Consider the following 15,757-nt stretch of genomic DNA (forward strand, 5'->3'; position numbering starts at 1 on the left):
TCCAAAAGTAAATTAAGGAGATATATTTAAGACTCTAATGGAAGTGTGTTCCTTGCCCTTCAAAACCTCAGGTGGAAGTCCTAAGCAGCAATTAGGACTTTTGCTAAACTGAATTTCTTTAATTGATTTTAAATATTAGCTGTGCTTACCTGGAACTTTTAATGGGACAGAAAGGTCGATCTGGACCACAGGAATATGTTCCACCCCTGGAGTGTCTTGGTATCGCTGGGGAAAGGAAGATTTGTTATGTTATGAGCACTGCCAGCATAATTTCTGTAAATAGGCACATTACAAAACATCAAGCAGTTCAACCCCTTTAGTGAACGTTTTAAAGGTTAGGAATGGAACAGCTTGTTAATAATCCTGTGTGGTAGCAGAGGTGTTTTAAAGCCAGTTGATAACGACTATAAAGGACCCTACTCTTAGCTACAGTTTTTTAACCCCGCTACTGCCCTGAAGAATTATTGCAGCTCTCTGAAGAATTTTTGCTTCTTGGTTTGTGTTTTACTGCTAATAACTTGCCACCTCAAAAGATAAATGTGGAGATTGGAGTTGGGGAACACGGGGCAATCCTTCAGATATAGAGGGAATAAAGGAATTCTTTCCCTGAAAAAGGTGTTCAGAGACAACCACAACTTTCTGATCCACAAAACACGGTGTGTGCTCCAGGGTCCCCCTCTGCAGGGCTCTCAGTGAGGGATGTGAACGCTGCCATCACCCAGGGCTGGGACAACCTGCACAGACTCTCACAAGCTGCTCTGGGGGGCACCAGGTCACTCAGGAGATTCCCAACACAAACAGGAGTTATAAAAACAGTTCTAGGCAGCTTGTCCAGCCCACACATTATATATGGTCAGAACGGCAGGGGAAATATCAGAATGCCCAGAGGAGGCTGCAGCTCTGATATCCAGGGAGCCTTCACACAATGACAGCAGAGGCCAGTGAGATATTGCAATTCAGACTCACCTTCTGAGGGGAAGGAGAGCTTTTAATATAAAATGGGTTGTTTGCCTGTTCTTGTTTCCGGGCTTCTCGACGCTAAAAGCAAAAGAGGATTTGCAGTTACAACGTTTGTTTGTAAACAAAGAGAGAAAAGACACCAAAGTGCAAAACAAAAGCTCCCAGCATTTTCAGAACAATACATAACTATTGTGAAAAGACTAGAGCAGAGCAGCTTGTGTGCGATAACAGTTCTGAGTTACCAGACATATTAGGATAGAACTGCAGGTATCATGACTAATTCCCAGCCCTGGAAGAGCTCAAGGCCAGGATGGAAAGGGCTTGGAGCAATCTGGGATAGTGGAAGGTGTCCCTGCCCATGGCAGGGGTGGAACGAGATCAGCTTTACAGCCCCTTCCAACCCAAGCCATTGCATATGATACTATAACTAATATTCCTTAGAACACCCTTCTTTGCTTTTTAATTATAGGCTAGAGATAACTTCCCAGACATCACTTTTGGAATGCTCCTGTTCTTATTTCTGCAAGGAGAGGAAGAAGAGAAGATTCATATAACAACAAGTTCTCCCTGTGAAACCAAAGAGGTCAGAGGCAGGAAAGGTGGGACCACTGCTGAGCACAGTCATGTTACAGTCATTCACAGAAGCTGCTGAAGCCCATGAGCATCAGCTCACAGCAGTGATCAGCATTAACTGGGCTATGCTCCCTGGCTACGTGGAGAATTCACAACAGCCCCCACCGCTCCAGCACCACTTAGACTATTACTGAATTATGTAGGGAAAGGCATTTTAACATTCACTCACTCTGGCCAGTTCCTCTTCATCTATTTCTGGCTGTCTGTGTCTGGAATGCCTTTGTTCCTCCTCGTGAAATATTGTTTTGGGCTTTTCATCTTCAGACTCACTGTCTGATGGAGGCTCATTGATCCAGGCATCGAGGTCCAGGCTGGGAAGAATTGCAGCAAACAAACAGCTTGGCTCAGTACCCCTGAGTGTTTCAGTGTCTCATCACATACTTTGCTTTATTATTTAAAGTTTAAATAAGGGGCTGGGAAAGAGAAAGAACTTTACCCCTCTGGAACAGGGACCTTCTTCTGTGCTTTAGGAGCCACAGGGTTCAGTTCACCAGCAAACAGGGCTATCACTTCCTCAGCTACAGGAACTTCTTTTACTTGTAGCTTCTGAATGTATTTTATTAGCTGCAAGATGCAAGAAGCCTAAAAACAAATGCAGAAGTGGTTTCAGTGTAATGTTTAACAAGCTGAACCAAACGAATTGACTGAAGTCAACAGAATGTATTTTACTCCATTAAGGGAATTAAGAAAAGTAGTGTAAACTGCAGGTTTAGAGCAAATGTAAAAAGTCCATATTAAGTTTCTCTTTTAGTTGGGTCCTTTTGGTATCCTTATGTATCTGAATAATTTTAAAATTAAATTGTTCTGAGTGAAGATTTTGCTGGCAACCTTCAGAGATGGCATCAAACTGCATTAAGATCTGGGCTTTGTCACTGATAACAGCTTATAGAAAACGTGCGTGGCCACAGAGAGCCACAGACCCGCTCCAGGGCTTGCCATGATAAACCCCAAATCATTTTGTTCTCTTACCCTCTCCTGAACCTCCAGATCTGCACTCTGCACAAACTGAGGCAGGCGCTCGATCATCAGCTGGGTGATTTCCTGAGCTGCCTCCTTCTCCCCAGCCTGCTCCTTCTGCTGCAGGATGGAAGCGTAGAGCTTCACCATGTTCTGCACGTAAACAGCCTGGATGTGGCCGGGCAGGGTGGTAACTTTGGGCCTCAGCATTGCTTCCAGGGTTTGGTTTGCTTCCTCAAGGTGTCTGTAAGGACAGAATACACAGATGAGACAAACAAAAATAAAATGCAGCAGGCAGTGCTTAATTTAACAGATCTCATGCTCTTACTCAAAATTATCTGCTCACAACTAAATGGAAGGTACACAAAAAAGTTACTGGAGTATTACAAACTGAAAGTTAAAGTTGTTTCTAACTAAAAATGTGATCACACTGGAAAAGAAGAAAATATATTCTCTTACTTCTTCATCTGCAGTTTTCTTTGTACAATTTTTTTTAAAGAAAATTAAGATTTGAGCTGTACCAGCATTCCCCCAATATCACTGAATTTAAACTGGAGTCAGTGTTCAGAGTGGCAGTTAGAAGGAGACACCAAACCAGGTGGTCAGAGGAGACTACAGAACCACATCTGTCCAATCTACCAGAATAAAAGCTGGGTTACACCTGTATCTGCACGAGCGAGACAAAAACACCTTTGAAGCTAAAAAACCATATTGGTACAAGAACAATGAAAATTGTACTACAACGGGCATTGAAAAATTTTGAGCACAAAGATGACAACTTTTAATTTCCAAGAAGATGGGGCTCTGCAAAAACCTTTTAACAAAGGCAAAACAGTGAGGAGAGAAAGAATGAATTCAAACATGGTAATTGCACATGTTCCCTATAATATAAATAGGGCTAGACCTTAATGATTGAGGAGTTCCTTCAATGACTTAAGATCTAACAGCTTATACCTACAATACCAGAAGGATCCAAAGCTGTTGGAGTGTCCAAAGGAGGGACACAGAGCTGGGGAAGGGTCTGAGGAGAGGCTGAGGGCACTGGGCTCGTTCAGCTGCAGCAGAGGAGACTGAGGGGAGGCTCCTCAGGGGCTGCAGCTCCTCCTGAGGGGAGGCAGAGGGGCAGGGGCTGAGCTCTGCTCTGGGACAGGAGCCCAGGAAGGGCTGGAGCTGTGTCAGGCCTTGGGCTGGAGCTCAGGGAAAGGTTCTTCCCCCCGAGGGTGCTGGGGCACTGCCCAGGCTCCCCAGGGAATGGTCCCAGCCCCAAGGCTGCCAGAGCTCCAGGAGCATTTGGACAACGCTCTCAGGGATGCTCAGGGTGGGATTGTTGGGGTGTCTGTGCAGGGCCAGGGGTTAAACTCAGTGATCCCTGAGGGTCCCTTCTGACTCAGAATATTCTGGGATTCTGTGATTCACTACTATGGCTTCCTGCATGAGTGGGCAAGGCTAGAGGGACAGGAAAAATGACCAGATAGTTAAAAATGTCTTGGCTAGAAAGAGCTGAGGAAGCAACAGTGTGAGGGAACAAGAGAAAAACAATCACTCTGGTGGCATTAACGAACACACTCTGAAGTACCCTCCTCTCAAAAACACATTTCAGTGACCAAAAGCTCTGCCCCAAAGCCGCCCCTCAGGGCACAGCAGGCTGTGTCCGCACTTACTCGGAGAACTCCCCGCAGATCCAGGCAGCGGCGTAGAGCACCTCGCAGATGCCGTTCCTCTGGGTGTTGCTGGCGAGCAGGTGGGCGTTGTCCAGCAGCATGGCCATCTGTGACACCGCAAACTTGCGGATGGCCTTCACACGGATGGCCACGTCCAGCATCTGCGCGGCGATCAGGTGCCCGTGCCTCGTGCCCTCCAGCCGGGTCAGCTCCACCAGGATGCTGATGTACCTACAGGAAGGGGAAGGGTGGGTGGTGTGAGAGGACAACCCTGCATCACCCCCGTGGTGAGCTCCAGGCTGACAGCACTGACCATTCAAAGTTGGTGATGTATTGATAATTGGACTGGCTGCAGATGTCTATGATTTTGGTCAGCAGCTCGTCTCGGTACGTCGTCCCTTCGGCTTTATCCACGTGAATCATCAGCTTCTTCACGATCTCCATCAAGTTCTTCTTGGAGACCTGTCAAAGAGGTGGTGAATGGTTCAACCACTTTCCTACACAGCCACACCCTTCCAGTTCCAGTTCCAGTGGCTGCTGGCCCTTTGCTGGACCTATGTCATGTTAACAAGAAACCAGACCCACCTCTGTGGGCCCCAATCCGAAAATGAACCTGTTTAATACTGTTCAATGTTGTTGTTAAAAGAGCCAGCACATGTTACAAGGTGTTTAAGAAAAGACTGGATGTGGCCCTTAGTGCCACGGCCTGGCTGACAAGCGGTGTCAGGTCATAGGTCAGATTTGATGATCTCCAAGGCTTTTTCCAACCCAGCTGATTCTGTGATGACCTTACTGTGGGACAGCTGAGGATCAGAATTACCATCAGCAACACTGAAATCCAAGAGAAAGTGAATCTTCTACTGCCAGATTAGAAAGTGTAAGAGTTTAATACATTTTTGCTTATAAAGGACACAAATTTAAGAGTCATTAAAATCCAACAGAATGGATTTCAAAACGGGTGGTTTCCAGCAAGGCCTGAACTGAGACACTCCATGCAGTCCAAATCACAATTTTTAAACCACTCTTGCTGAGCCAGATATTTTAGTTGTCCTAAGTGCCAGAAAACATATGGGAGTTATTATCAAAAGTCTGCTGTGGAGTGGGCAGAGAAAGTTGCATGTTCTCCTTAAACATCACCTTCCTAAAGGGTATGGGGGGCTGCAGAGGAAATAAATGTAGGAACCTACCATGCCATAGAGGAGATCTAAAGCTCTGAGCCGGATGGACTCATCTTTGTCATCCAAACATTGGAGAATGAGATCCTTGTGAGACTGAACTGACTTGGGGTGTGTTTTCAGGATTTTGGACATAGCTAACAGTCCCAGGTACTTCACTGTGAAAGACAAAATAAAACTTCTTTCCAAATATAGAAACACTGTTTTGTGCTGAGCATGAAATCTTAAAGCTGGTTTCAGCAGAAGCACTTGGTATTGAAACCCTTGAATAAAAATCTGTGATGAAGAAAAGCATTTTTGAGAATGGTGAATCACAGACTACGGTCTTCAATTTCATAATCCCACAGACAGACAAGTAATTACATATATAACCCTCATCAGGATCTTCCTGCACCTCAAGTTTTAGCATTGATTCAAAAATATGTATAATAAATAGAAATGCTGGGGTTTGAGAACAGGCATCCTGAGTTGAATACAGCTTTAAAAGCACTGAAGATTGGTTGTAACAGTCCTGTTCTCAAGGGGAAAACTCAGATAGCAGGAAAAAGAGCTGCACAAAAGAAAAATTTCCCAGTGTTCTCTGCAGTCACTGAAGTAAGTCAACACTCTTGCATTTTACTATTATGCTCACTCTGCTGAAAATAGCTGTCACTGCTTTCCAAGCAGCCAGTCTATAAAAAGGGAACTCCCAGAACACAAAAGAACTGGTTTAGATTTACAAGACCACAAACAGCAGTAATAACTGCTGTCATTTGTTTTTAAAAGATATTATTATAAAGAAGTGCTCAATTATTTCCGTATTAAACCCCCCAGCAACTGTTTACAGCACAGCAGGCACCACAACCCCTCTGAGGCTGCTGCAGCATTTCCCCAGTGCCTGGGGACCGAAAGCTCCATGAAGACAAGCACCATACTTACAGTTCTGGTCAGAATCTTCTATCAATATTCTCAACTTCTGCACACAAAGCTGGAAAAAAAGACCACACCAAGTTTATTACAGGTCTTAATTAAAACAAGTCTTCATGAAGATTACTCAATACACAAGGAAGTATCTGACCACGATCTGAGGTCTCCAGGTGAGAGGGTTTTGTTGCATTAACAGACTTCCAAACAAAAGGAACCTCTGTATGACTGTAGTGATAGCAGGAGGTGAATAAAAACTTGGGAAAACTCAAACTCTGCATTTTAGAGTGAATTAAGCAGGAGAATTTATATAAGAAATGCTTCAGTCTGCAGGACTGCACAGTGAGAGCACTTCAGGGAGCTACTGCTGTAACTTCTGGCCCAGGAACACAATCCCCTTCCCCCTGGCCCTTGGGACCCCCCAGCAGGGCAGAACAAACACCCCCAAACCCAGGGCCCCACCTGGATGCTGGCGCTGTGGTTGGGCATCCCCGAGGACAGAGAGATCAGAACTGAAACAGAAGCACAAATTCCAGTCAGTGACTGCAACACCACCACCCAGCAGCCCACACCCAGCTCAGCTCTCAGGGAAAGCTGCTAGACTATTGTTGGTCTGTTTGTCTGGACTTTTGGGGGTCTGGAGGGAGGAGACAAGGTTGTGACATGAACTTATAGTTTCATATACCACAACAGTAATAATAAGAGGGCAGGGAAAGAAGTGTAAAGCTGGAAACAACTGCAATAGTCAGGTCAAAGTAGCTCTTTGCTCTCACTATGGTTTATTTCACTGACATCACAAAGCAGTCAAGGCTGTTAATATGGCAGCAGCTACTGTACAGCTGAATTTTTAATTGTGCACTTTCCTAATGCAATGGGATGCAGATCCTGGAGTTTAATGTGATTAGATTGGAGCTTTAGTCAAGCCAGCCATGGCTGATTATATAGGACACTTGAAAGCTCTGGCAGCACACAGGCCCCGTGCAGAAAAGGTGGGCCCAGCCTGGTAACTGCTCCTGGCACAGCACAGCCAAGCTCAGCCCTGTGCCTGAGCAGGTGCCATTTGCTGCCCTCTGCCCTGCAGGGAAGCTGTGCTGGGCACTGTCACCTCCAGAGCTGTTCCTCTGGTGTTTCAGGACTTGTTTGCTGGCTCCAAGTCTGACAGCACCAACCCGGAGGTGTCCTGGGTGGGTGAATTCCCTCTCCACCCACAGGATGACCCCACTGGATCTCACTGAAGGCCATTCTCATCCACAGTGGAATCAATCCCTGAGTTATTTTCCCTCCCATCATGGCACCTCATTTCCCTGAGGGAATACACAGTGAGTGACAGATCTCTCCTCCCTCTCTGAACTGACCCAGCACAGCAAGTTCTGCACCGTTATCCAAAGTACCCACAGGAGACAGACACACCAACTGTGAATGTCAATAACCCTCTGCTCCACACTCTGATAGGAAAAGTGCCAAGCCTGAGCTGCAATATTGTGTTATCCCTTTTTGCCTTTGTTTTCTCTCACCCTCCCAGTCATGGAGTTCATATCCCTTCCCTAGAAACTGAATCTGCCAATCAGTAACTCCAATTGCCTCCTCTAAGGAATTACACCCCATTTTTAAACTGCAAAGTTGCAAAATTAAAAAAAAAAAAAAAAAGACTGATCCATCATCACATAAGAAAACTTGGCAAAGAGACATCACTCTGGTTTTAATTCTATTGCTGCTGGTATATTTTGTAGTTGTAGCAACATTTAGGATCTGGCATATAATTAATCTCATTGTCTGTACTTGGTTTCATCCTTCAGCAAACACAACACAGCTGTAGTGACTGTGCCTCACTCACTGACAACAAAGGATTTCAACCCCACAATAACACAAAGTTTGCCAGGAGATTTATTGCATTATAAAATACGTTAAATTAAAGAAAAAAGGGTCTACAGATGGTGTTAGTTGATAACAAAGTTCATCACGTTTGGTTTTTTTCAAGTTTCAGTTCTCACCTGCTATTACTGTGTTCACACATTCATATAAGAGAGACATGGCTGAGGTGCTGAAACAGAAATCAAGTGTATTAAATAAGGAATAAACCAGCATATTTTCAAGAGTTGTCAGCACTATCTTGGAGCTAGTTAGCACCTTGAACTTCAAAAGACATTGTCAATATTCTGCTCCATATCCCTTCAAACAGATGAAATGATTCTCACTTAAAAACTGTTGGGGGGAGAATTTTTTAAACAAATGTTTAAAACCCCAAAAATCTTCCTGGAAAAGCAGCAAATAAGAGCATTGTGACACAAGGAATATGGAAGGATGTGGATAATCTAACTCCAGCACCAGTCACAAAATACTGAAGCAATCTTGTCCAAGAATCAAATTAAATCCTCTGCCCAAGGTCAAAAATTCATGAGAAGGCAGATGGAGAAGGTCAGGTCTCTCTCCAAGCGAGTCACACCCCAGCAGCAGAGGCTGGGATGCAGGAACACACTTCCCATCCCTGGAAGTCAGCAACCCATTTCCAGTGCCTGATTTCCCCCAAAACTCAAATTCAGGGCTGCTTTTGCCAGCTGAACACACAGACAGTGCAGTTCTGAAGACTGCAGAGGTCCTTACAGAGCCTGATCTGTACAAGAGGGAAACAAGAACCTCCCACGGCCCAAAGGAGCAGGCTCCCAGTGCAGGGTCACAGGGAAGGAGCACAGCTCAGAGGCAGCAGCAGGCTGCTGTGACTCTTCATGAGAACCAAAATGACTGAATGAAGATCAAGCCAAAGGGGATTCAGTCCTCACAACCCAGAATTACTGATGTGGGAGTTGGGGAGAGGGGGTAGGATTGTCCATCTTCCTGCTTTTTCTGATGGGTTGTATCTATTTGTTCCTGCTGACAACGCCCTGGAGGTACCTGGAGCCTGCCTTAAAGGAATATGAGGATGGACAGAAATCATCTGGCTAGAGCTACTCTCAAGGCTACACAGGTATCTGCTTAAAACCTTGTTCTGTCACATGAAAAAAAATAAACTTTTTCACTCAACTCCCGTGTAAGATCACGTTTGCTCTTCATAACTGGGAGGATCCATGTACTCCCTCCAAGGCATCTATTGCCTAATTCCAGTTCTGAATTAGAACCACTACACCACCACAAACCAGCATTAACAAAGGACAAGAAAATAACTTCAACTTTATTTAATTTACATTTAGAATATATGTATTTTAAGAACCTCTTTCAAAACACATCTGAGCTGCCAAATGCAAGAGACAGGGCTTTCATATATTCCTTATCATGCTCTTTGGTGGGTAGGGCACTCCCAAAAGTCAGAAATTAAATGTGTGAGGTGAACAGGAGAGGCAAATACACAGCTGAGCCTTTTTTAAGCTAGAGTTTTTATACATTCTCCACAGTCATCCGTGGCTTGAAATGCAGTGAAAGGAAAGCAAACTGCTCCAATTTCCATGTGTCCTTTGGAGGAATTTATGCTGACAGGCAGACACCCAGAGACTTTCCTTGGAGCTATTTTACCTCAGTTTTTTTAGAAGCAACCCTGATCTAAGATTATCTTTTGATACTCGAAGGCAATATACCAAAAGTCAAGAAGTTATAAAATCCTCACCCCAGATACTGACCCACCCACCAGGTCCTTCCCCAGCCCTGACTGAACAAGGCAGGATCTGTCTCATACCTGTGGATGAGGTTGGTCAGGGGCTCAATCAGTTTCTTTCCCAATCTTGGTTCTAATGGAGTAAGAGCACCAAACTATCCAAAGAGAAGAAAAGTGAGTTAACAGCTGCTTCTCAACAACTTCAAAACATTATGTAAATTACAGCTCATTGCATTTAAACCAAGCTATATTAATATATTTTTCTCTTTGGTTAAATTCACAAACATTAGAAGATATTCCTGGTTCCTTTTAATTCAGATTGAATGGTAACTATGCCTCCCGGCAAGAAATCCATTTCACACCCATGGCAATTTAATGAGAACCCTAATCCTGTAAACAAAAAGCAGAATACTTGCCAATTTTATAATTTTAATGAGAACCCAATTATTGGTTGACGACGTCATCAACTTGAAGAAGAGCGGAGCAAGGGAAAGGTAATTTTTGGGATTGCGTCGAGCCAGCTCACAAATAACATTTACTGCAGCAGACTGCACACCTGGGGAAAACAAGTGGGAGAAGCATAAATCCCATCAATGCCTTCATTGTAATTGAAGTTTCTGGTGCAGAACCCCCACAGCAAAAGCAGCTGAAGCTTCAGACCTGTGTGTTCAATGGTTTGGCCTCATTCCCAACCCTGAGGCAGTAAAGTAAATACAGGAATGCAAAAGCAAACTGAGAAAGGGTTTTATTTAATTCAGGCTATTTTCTAATACTGCAGCAGGGCAGGTATCTGAAACCAGCACACTGCCACATCCCTGCCTGGACTGTGGAAAGCTGGCTGTGGGACACACACAACACAATCAATAAGCACCCACCAGGAAGTTTCCAATCACTCTTGACTTCTCTGATATGTATTATCTAAAAATGTTTAATACAAAGCAAAAATAACAATTCCTTAAACAATCTGACTGGACACGTTCACTCCCTCCTCAGTGCTCAGCCTCTTACATGGGTTGTTGTCAGTTTGGAATGTTTTATTCTAGACAGGCTGGGTACCCCAGCAGAGAGCAATCCTTCCCTCCACAAAGCAAAACGGGCAATTTCTTCCTCTCTCTGCAGGTGAGCAATTGTGCTTGCTTTAATAACACTGTCCCTGCAAGATGAATATTCCATGCCCACAATAAAATAGTCCAGGAAATGCAATTAAATTTCTCCCTGTAATTGCAGATACAAATCAAGTGGAGATCAAATACGCATCACACACAGAATTCCTAAAACATGTGTTTTGGTGCAGTGAGGGAACACTAGCACCACCTGAAGACTGAGCAAAAATGTGAATATGATACAGAGCAATTGCAGATTTCCTGTGCTGCTGCTGACCTGCACTGACAGTACTGAGGGGCCCAAAGTGCAGTCTGAACTCAAATAAATAAAAAATACACTAAGGGATGGTTAATAATTTTAAATGTGTCCATTGCAAGTCAATAGCTGCAGCTTGCTAAAAAAGCACAAGAAGTAACAAAGACAGAACCCCAAACCCTGAAATTACCTGAAATGTTTTCAAAAGCCAAGTTTAATAAGCAACAGATCAGGAAACTTTAAGCTGCTTTGTCCTTTAAGGTTTAACCCATTGATATATTTTCAGTAGCTTTGGGTTTGAAGAAGTGAACATTTTAAAGAACACATTTTTAATATGGCAACACCTGTCAAAGCTCTATGCTCACCTACCCTGAAACAGGTGAGTCAGTGCCCAAAAGATTATTACAGAATTTTTCATCTATTCTTTTCTCCACAAGCTCTACAAGCACATGGACTTCCACATGTGGGGGCAGAAGGAATTCACTAAAATCCACTCACCAGGATCTGGATCTTCAAGTTTCTCTTTAAGGCGAGGAAATGCAGGACGGAGGGACTCTGGGTACTTCAAAAAAACTTTGTACATGATTAACACTGCCTTCTTCCTGATGTAAGGCTTTGTGTGAGACATCTGTTAACAAAACAACTGCAGTCAGGCCCTGAGCTCCTATGCTCACACTCCTGTCACCGAAGCTCTTCCTGGGAGACTCAACTGCTTTTTGGAAATTTAGCTTTGAGGCAAGAGCAAAGCACTGTTGTTTATCACCAACGCTAATGAATGTATTTCAAAGTGATCCTCTTGATCTAACTAAGGTTTGTAAAAGCTCCCCAGAACCCCCACAAGAATGAAGCAGCAGTTTTCACATGTATCAGTTCTAAATTTAAGATATTTAGCAGATTTGAGTAACTTAACATTCTGTAATTATGAAGTTATTTCAACCTTATCAACTCACCAATGTCATGATGTCATTTGCCAAGTCCCTGGCAAGATCTGGAGTGACAAAACAGGACAAGCCAGTCAGTGCAACTCCAGTATCATACTGGTTAGGGCTACTCAGATCCTAAAAAAAGAGAAACACACTCAAAAATTTAAGATCACACAGGATGTCAAGAAACTACTTCCTTAGACTAATTTTATTCATTCAATATAAATGAAGTAGAGCTTCTGCTTCATGGGAATATTTATATATCAGCTACTAACACCTGCTGAAGTACAGCCAGCCTGGGGTTTAATAATGGGCACAAGGAACCACAATTAAACAAGAGATGGATGACTGCAACATAAAAGCAATCAGAGAGATTGCACCTTGGTGGCGTTTTGGGAATGGAAATAGTTTTTAAACACTCATCACAGGATCACAAATACATTGTAAGTCCTGAAAAACTGCTAAGTCAAATTCCAAGTGCCATCAGCTTCACTGGGAACAAGCACTCTTGGGGGAGTGGTGTCCCACCTTAATCTAGTAGAGAAAGGAGATTATTCTCCTCCCGAGCTGCTGGCAGCACCACAACTTCCAGCCCACAAAGACAGCACACAAGCTGTGTGTGGAACACACTTTTTGGTCAAGTTTCCATGGATCTATTTGTAGTACCCTACCCAGCCCTCCATAGTCCTTCAGGTCTTTCTAAGCTTAAGTCACTTAATCATAGTAAAATTATCTCTGAGTATGTTCAAGTATAGACTGTAAATTCTGTATCAGGAAACACAAACATGAAGAAGCTGCACAGAACATTCCCACATGGGCTGCTGAATTAAGAGTCCAGATTCACGTGGATATGGAGCTGCTTCAGGAGAGCTAAACATAGTCAGGCCTTTGGGGTTCTGTGCCATTTGCATCTCATTTAAAAACCTGCTGCAGGTGGTGGGAAATTAGAGTCTACTTTAGGGATAATGCAATCTACTTCTTAAGGAGCAAAAAACTGCAATTCATCCTGGCTTGAATGTATTTTGAGAACTCATAAATCCATCAAATCTCAAGTGGTTGGATCAATGAAACATGAAAAGGCATAAGAAAGATGCTTTTAAGTAAAAACTTGGGCATGGAGTGGAAGCAGCCAGTAAGTGACTGAAATTCAGTAAAATAAAGTGTCCATAATAAAGACAACAGATATTCATATTCAGCACAGAATAGTTCAAAAGATAAAGGGAAAAGCACTAGTCCTTTAGGGAAGATACTGGGTAACATCCCACTGCTCTTTTTTAAGCAAGGAAAACACATTTTAGTTCCTCATATGGTAAAAATGTAGGCACATCTTGTAGTGGATCAGTCAAGTTTTAAAGCAGTGATACTTAAAAAATGAGAGTTAAGAGCTTTAAAAAAGTATCTGTAACTTCAAGAATGGGAAAACTGTGCTGCAAACCAGTAACTCTAAGTGATCAAGCTCTACAAAAATGAATACACACGTGGGTACACGAATACAGAACAAAACTTTCCACACACTCTTCACCATTTTTACACCCAATTCTGCCAGAGAAGTCAAAGTCTGATGTGAACAAAAAGAGCCCTCACAAGTAGAAATGTTGTGGAGTCATGTCACTCCTGAGCCACTGCTCATTTTACTTCAGGAATGGGGACATATTTCCTGCCTGTTACATTCTTATAAGCACTGCCTAGAGACCAGCAAAGTTATTTCTGTCCCCATTCTCTGTGCTGAACAAACACAGAGCTGGTATGAGGCAGCACAGGGAGGGCTGTGCACAGCTCCTGAGTGTTTGTTAATCCCTCAGTTTGTGGAATGACAGGAGACTGCAAATCAAGAACTCTGCTTAAATACCTCTATACTCCTAATGCAGAAATACTTGGTGCAGATGTGAAAGTACAAGTAGGGAGAGAATGCAAGAAGAAATGAAGAACTGGACATTTACCTTTCGGATCTGATTAGTTGTCAACATAATGACGTCAGTCCCTTCATGAAAGCACTGGGAGGCAGCCAGGTAACCAATGCGCTGGGAAAAGGCAAGGAGGAAAACAAGGTTTGTTTTTAAAGCCAATTTAGACAATGTTTAGGTCGAAAAAACCTGGTGGCTTTACAAGCAGTATTAAAAAGATGAATGAGTAGGTTTGTATAACAACAGAGGCATGAGAGGGTTCTCTAGAAAAGGGGGTTTATATCAAGAAAGAATAAATTCAGACAAGTAATGTTGTACTGATTATTTATCTGTCTTAGGGATAATAAAACTACCTTCACCTTCTCCATTTCATTACAACACAGTTCAGTGACCACAAAGCTACAAAGAAATAAGGTAGGATTGTCTACTGCATTAATTTTGTCTGTGCTGACTCCTGAGTTTCAGGTACAAAGACCCATATGGAAATCATTCCTTAGGAAGTAACAAAGGTTTGCAACAGAACATGAAACAAATCTTTCAAGAAAAATTTAAAATATTACAAAATAAAAAATACTGGTACTAGGAATCTCAGGTGGTCTCCACAGAAAAATACCCTTGCTTTTCACAAAAGGTATCTGCCAGCTTGGCCAGGACAGCTGCATTTACAGAGAACTCACCTTGAATGTAAACTTGGAAGCACTCATAACTTCAATAATGTTGAATGCAGCCCAACTGATGTCGTAGCCCAGCATCTGTAACTGTGAGCAGAGGAGCCAAGATAAACCTCAGAAATAAGAGACTCAAGAAAATAGGTCAAGACTCCTCCCAAAATTGAAGATGCAACAGGAGTCTGAAAATGATACTGTAAGACATCACAGGTATATGAGCAATGTTTCACTGCACCACTCACAGTAAGTGAAAAACATCACAAGTTTTAAACAGTTTGCATTAATTCCAGGGTGCCCAGAGCAGCTGTGGCTTCCCCTGGATCCCTGGCAGTGCCCAAGGTGAGGGACAGGGCTTACAGCACCCTGGGACAGAGGAAGGTGCCCCTGTCATGGCAGGGGTGGCACTGGATGAGCTTTAAGGTCTCCTCAAATCCAAACCATTCTGTGATTCTATGACATGCAGTTATATAAGCATTGGTGTGAAGAGTTTTCTTCATGATTTTTTTTTATAAAAACCACAGTAAAACCACAGAATTCTTTACCAATATTTGTGTCTTCTCCTTGTCAACAAAGGACTGAGCAAAGAGAAACAATCCAGTTTCAATGCTCACGTCATTCTGTCATAAGAACCAATCTAGCTGAGAACAATTTCTTTTAAATTGCTTTAAATGAGATTCACTTCCTGCCCCGTCCCAATCAAATCCAATTGTACCAAACAGAGCAGGAAGGTGCAGCCTCTGCTGTCCCCACAGCCTGCACTTAGAGCAGTCTGTGGAGAGCAGGCACCCAAACCCGAGGTTGGTTCCTCCATCAGCAGAAAGAACAAAACCCAGCTGCAATTCCATGGGACCCCAGCACTTACATAGGTGAGTTTGCAGACTGCGTTTGCCTTCACTGCGATGTTGTCCTGCTTCAGCTCCTGCTTGATCTCGTCGATGCACTGGGAGATGTATTTTGCCTGAGGAAAACAAACAAAAATTTGAGCTTTTACCAGTTTCTCAAGTTTCCAGCATGTTGGTGGGGAGAAGCAG

General features: G+C 43.3%; 1 protein-coding gene across 1 annotated transcript in view; it reads right to left on the reverse strand.

Moving 5' to 3' along the window:
* AP3D1 (adaptor related protein complex 3 subunit delta 1) overlaps nucleotides 1-15,757 on the reverse strand; it is a 40,512-nt gene that overhangs the window by 11,521 nt on the left and 13,234 nt on the right. The window contains exons 2-19 of the mRNA XM_063403142.1: nucleotides 15,589-15,684; nucleotides 14,736-14,816; nucleotides 14,095-14,175; nucleotides 12,182-12,289; nucleotides 11,730-11,859; nucleotides 10,289-10,428; nucleotides 9,954-10,027; nucleotides 8,281-8,330; nucleotides 6,752-6,801; nucleotides 6,305-6,353; nucleotides 5,399-5,544; nucleotides 4,525-4,673; nucleotides 4,212-4,442; nucleotides 2,563-2,794; nucleotides 2,030-2,175; nucleotides 1,763-1,904; nucleotides 967-1,038; nucleotides 150-225 (exon numbers count right to left, since the gene is read on the reverse strand). Of these exons, the coding sequence (XP_063259212.1) occupies nucleotides 150-225; nucleotides 967-1,038; nucleotides 1,763-1,904; nucleotides 2,030-2,175; nucleotides 2,563-2,794; nucleotides 4,212-4,442; nucleotides 4,525-4,673; nucleotides 5,399-5,544; nucleotides 6,305-6,353; nucleotides 6,752-6,801; nucleotides 8,281-8,330; nucleotides 9,954-10,027; nucleotides 10,289-10,428; nucleotides 11,730-11,859; nucleotides 12,182-12,289; nucleotides 14,095-14,175; nucleotides 14,736-14,816; nucleotides 15,589-15,684 (2,053 nt within the window). The remainder of the gene's footprint in view (nucleotides 1-149; nucleotides 226-966; nucleotides 1,039-1,762; nucleotides 1,905-2,029; nucleotides 2,176-2,562; nucleotides 2,795-4,211; nucleotides 4,443-4,524; nucleotides 4,674-5,398; nucleotides 5,545-6,304; nucleotides 6,354-6,751; nucleotides 6,802-8,280; nucleotides 8,331-9,953; nucleotides 10,028-10,288; nucleotides 10,429-11,729; nucleotides 11,860-12,181; nucleotides 12,290-14,094; nucleotides 14,176-14,735; nucleotides 14,817-15,588; nucleotides 15,685-15,757) is intronic.

This window comes from Prinia subflava, chromosome 8 (assembly GCF_021018805.1).
Source record: "Prinia subflava isolate CZ2003 ecotype Zambia chromosome 8, Cam_Psub_1.2, whole genome shotgun sequence".
NCBI lineage: Eukaryota > Metazoa > Chordata > Aves > Passeriformes > Cisticolidae > Prinia > Prinia subflava.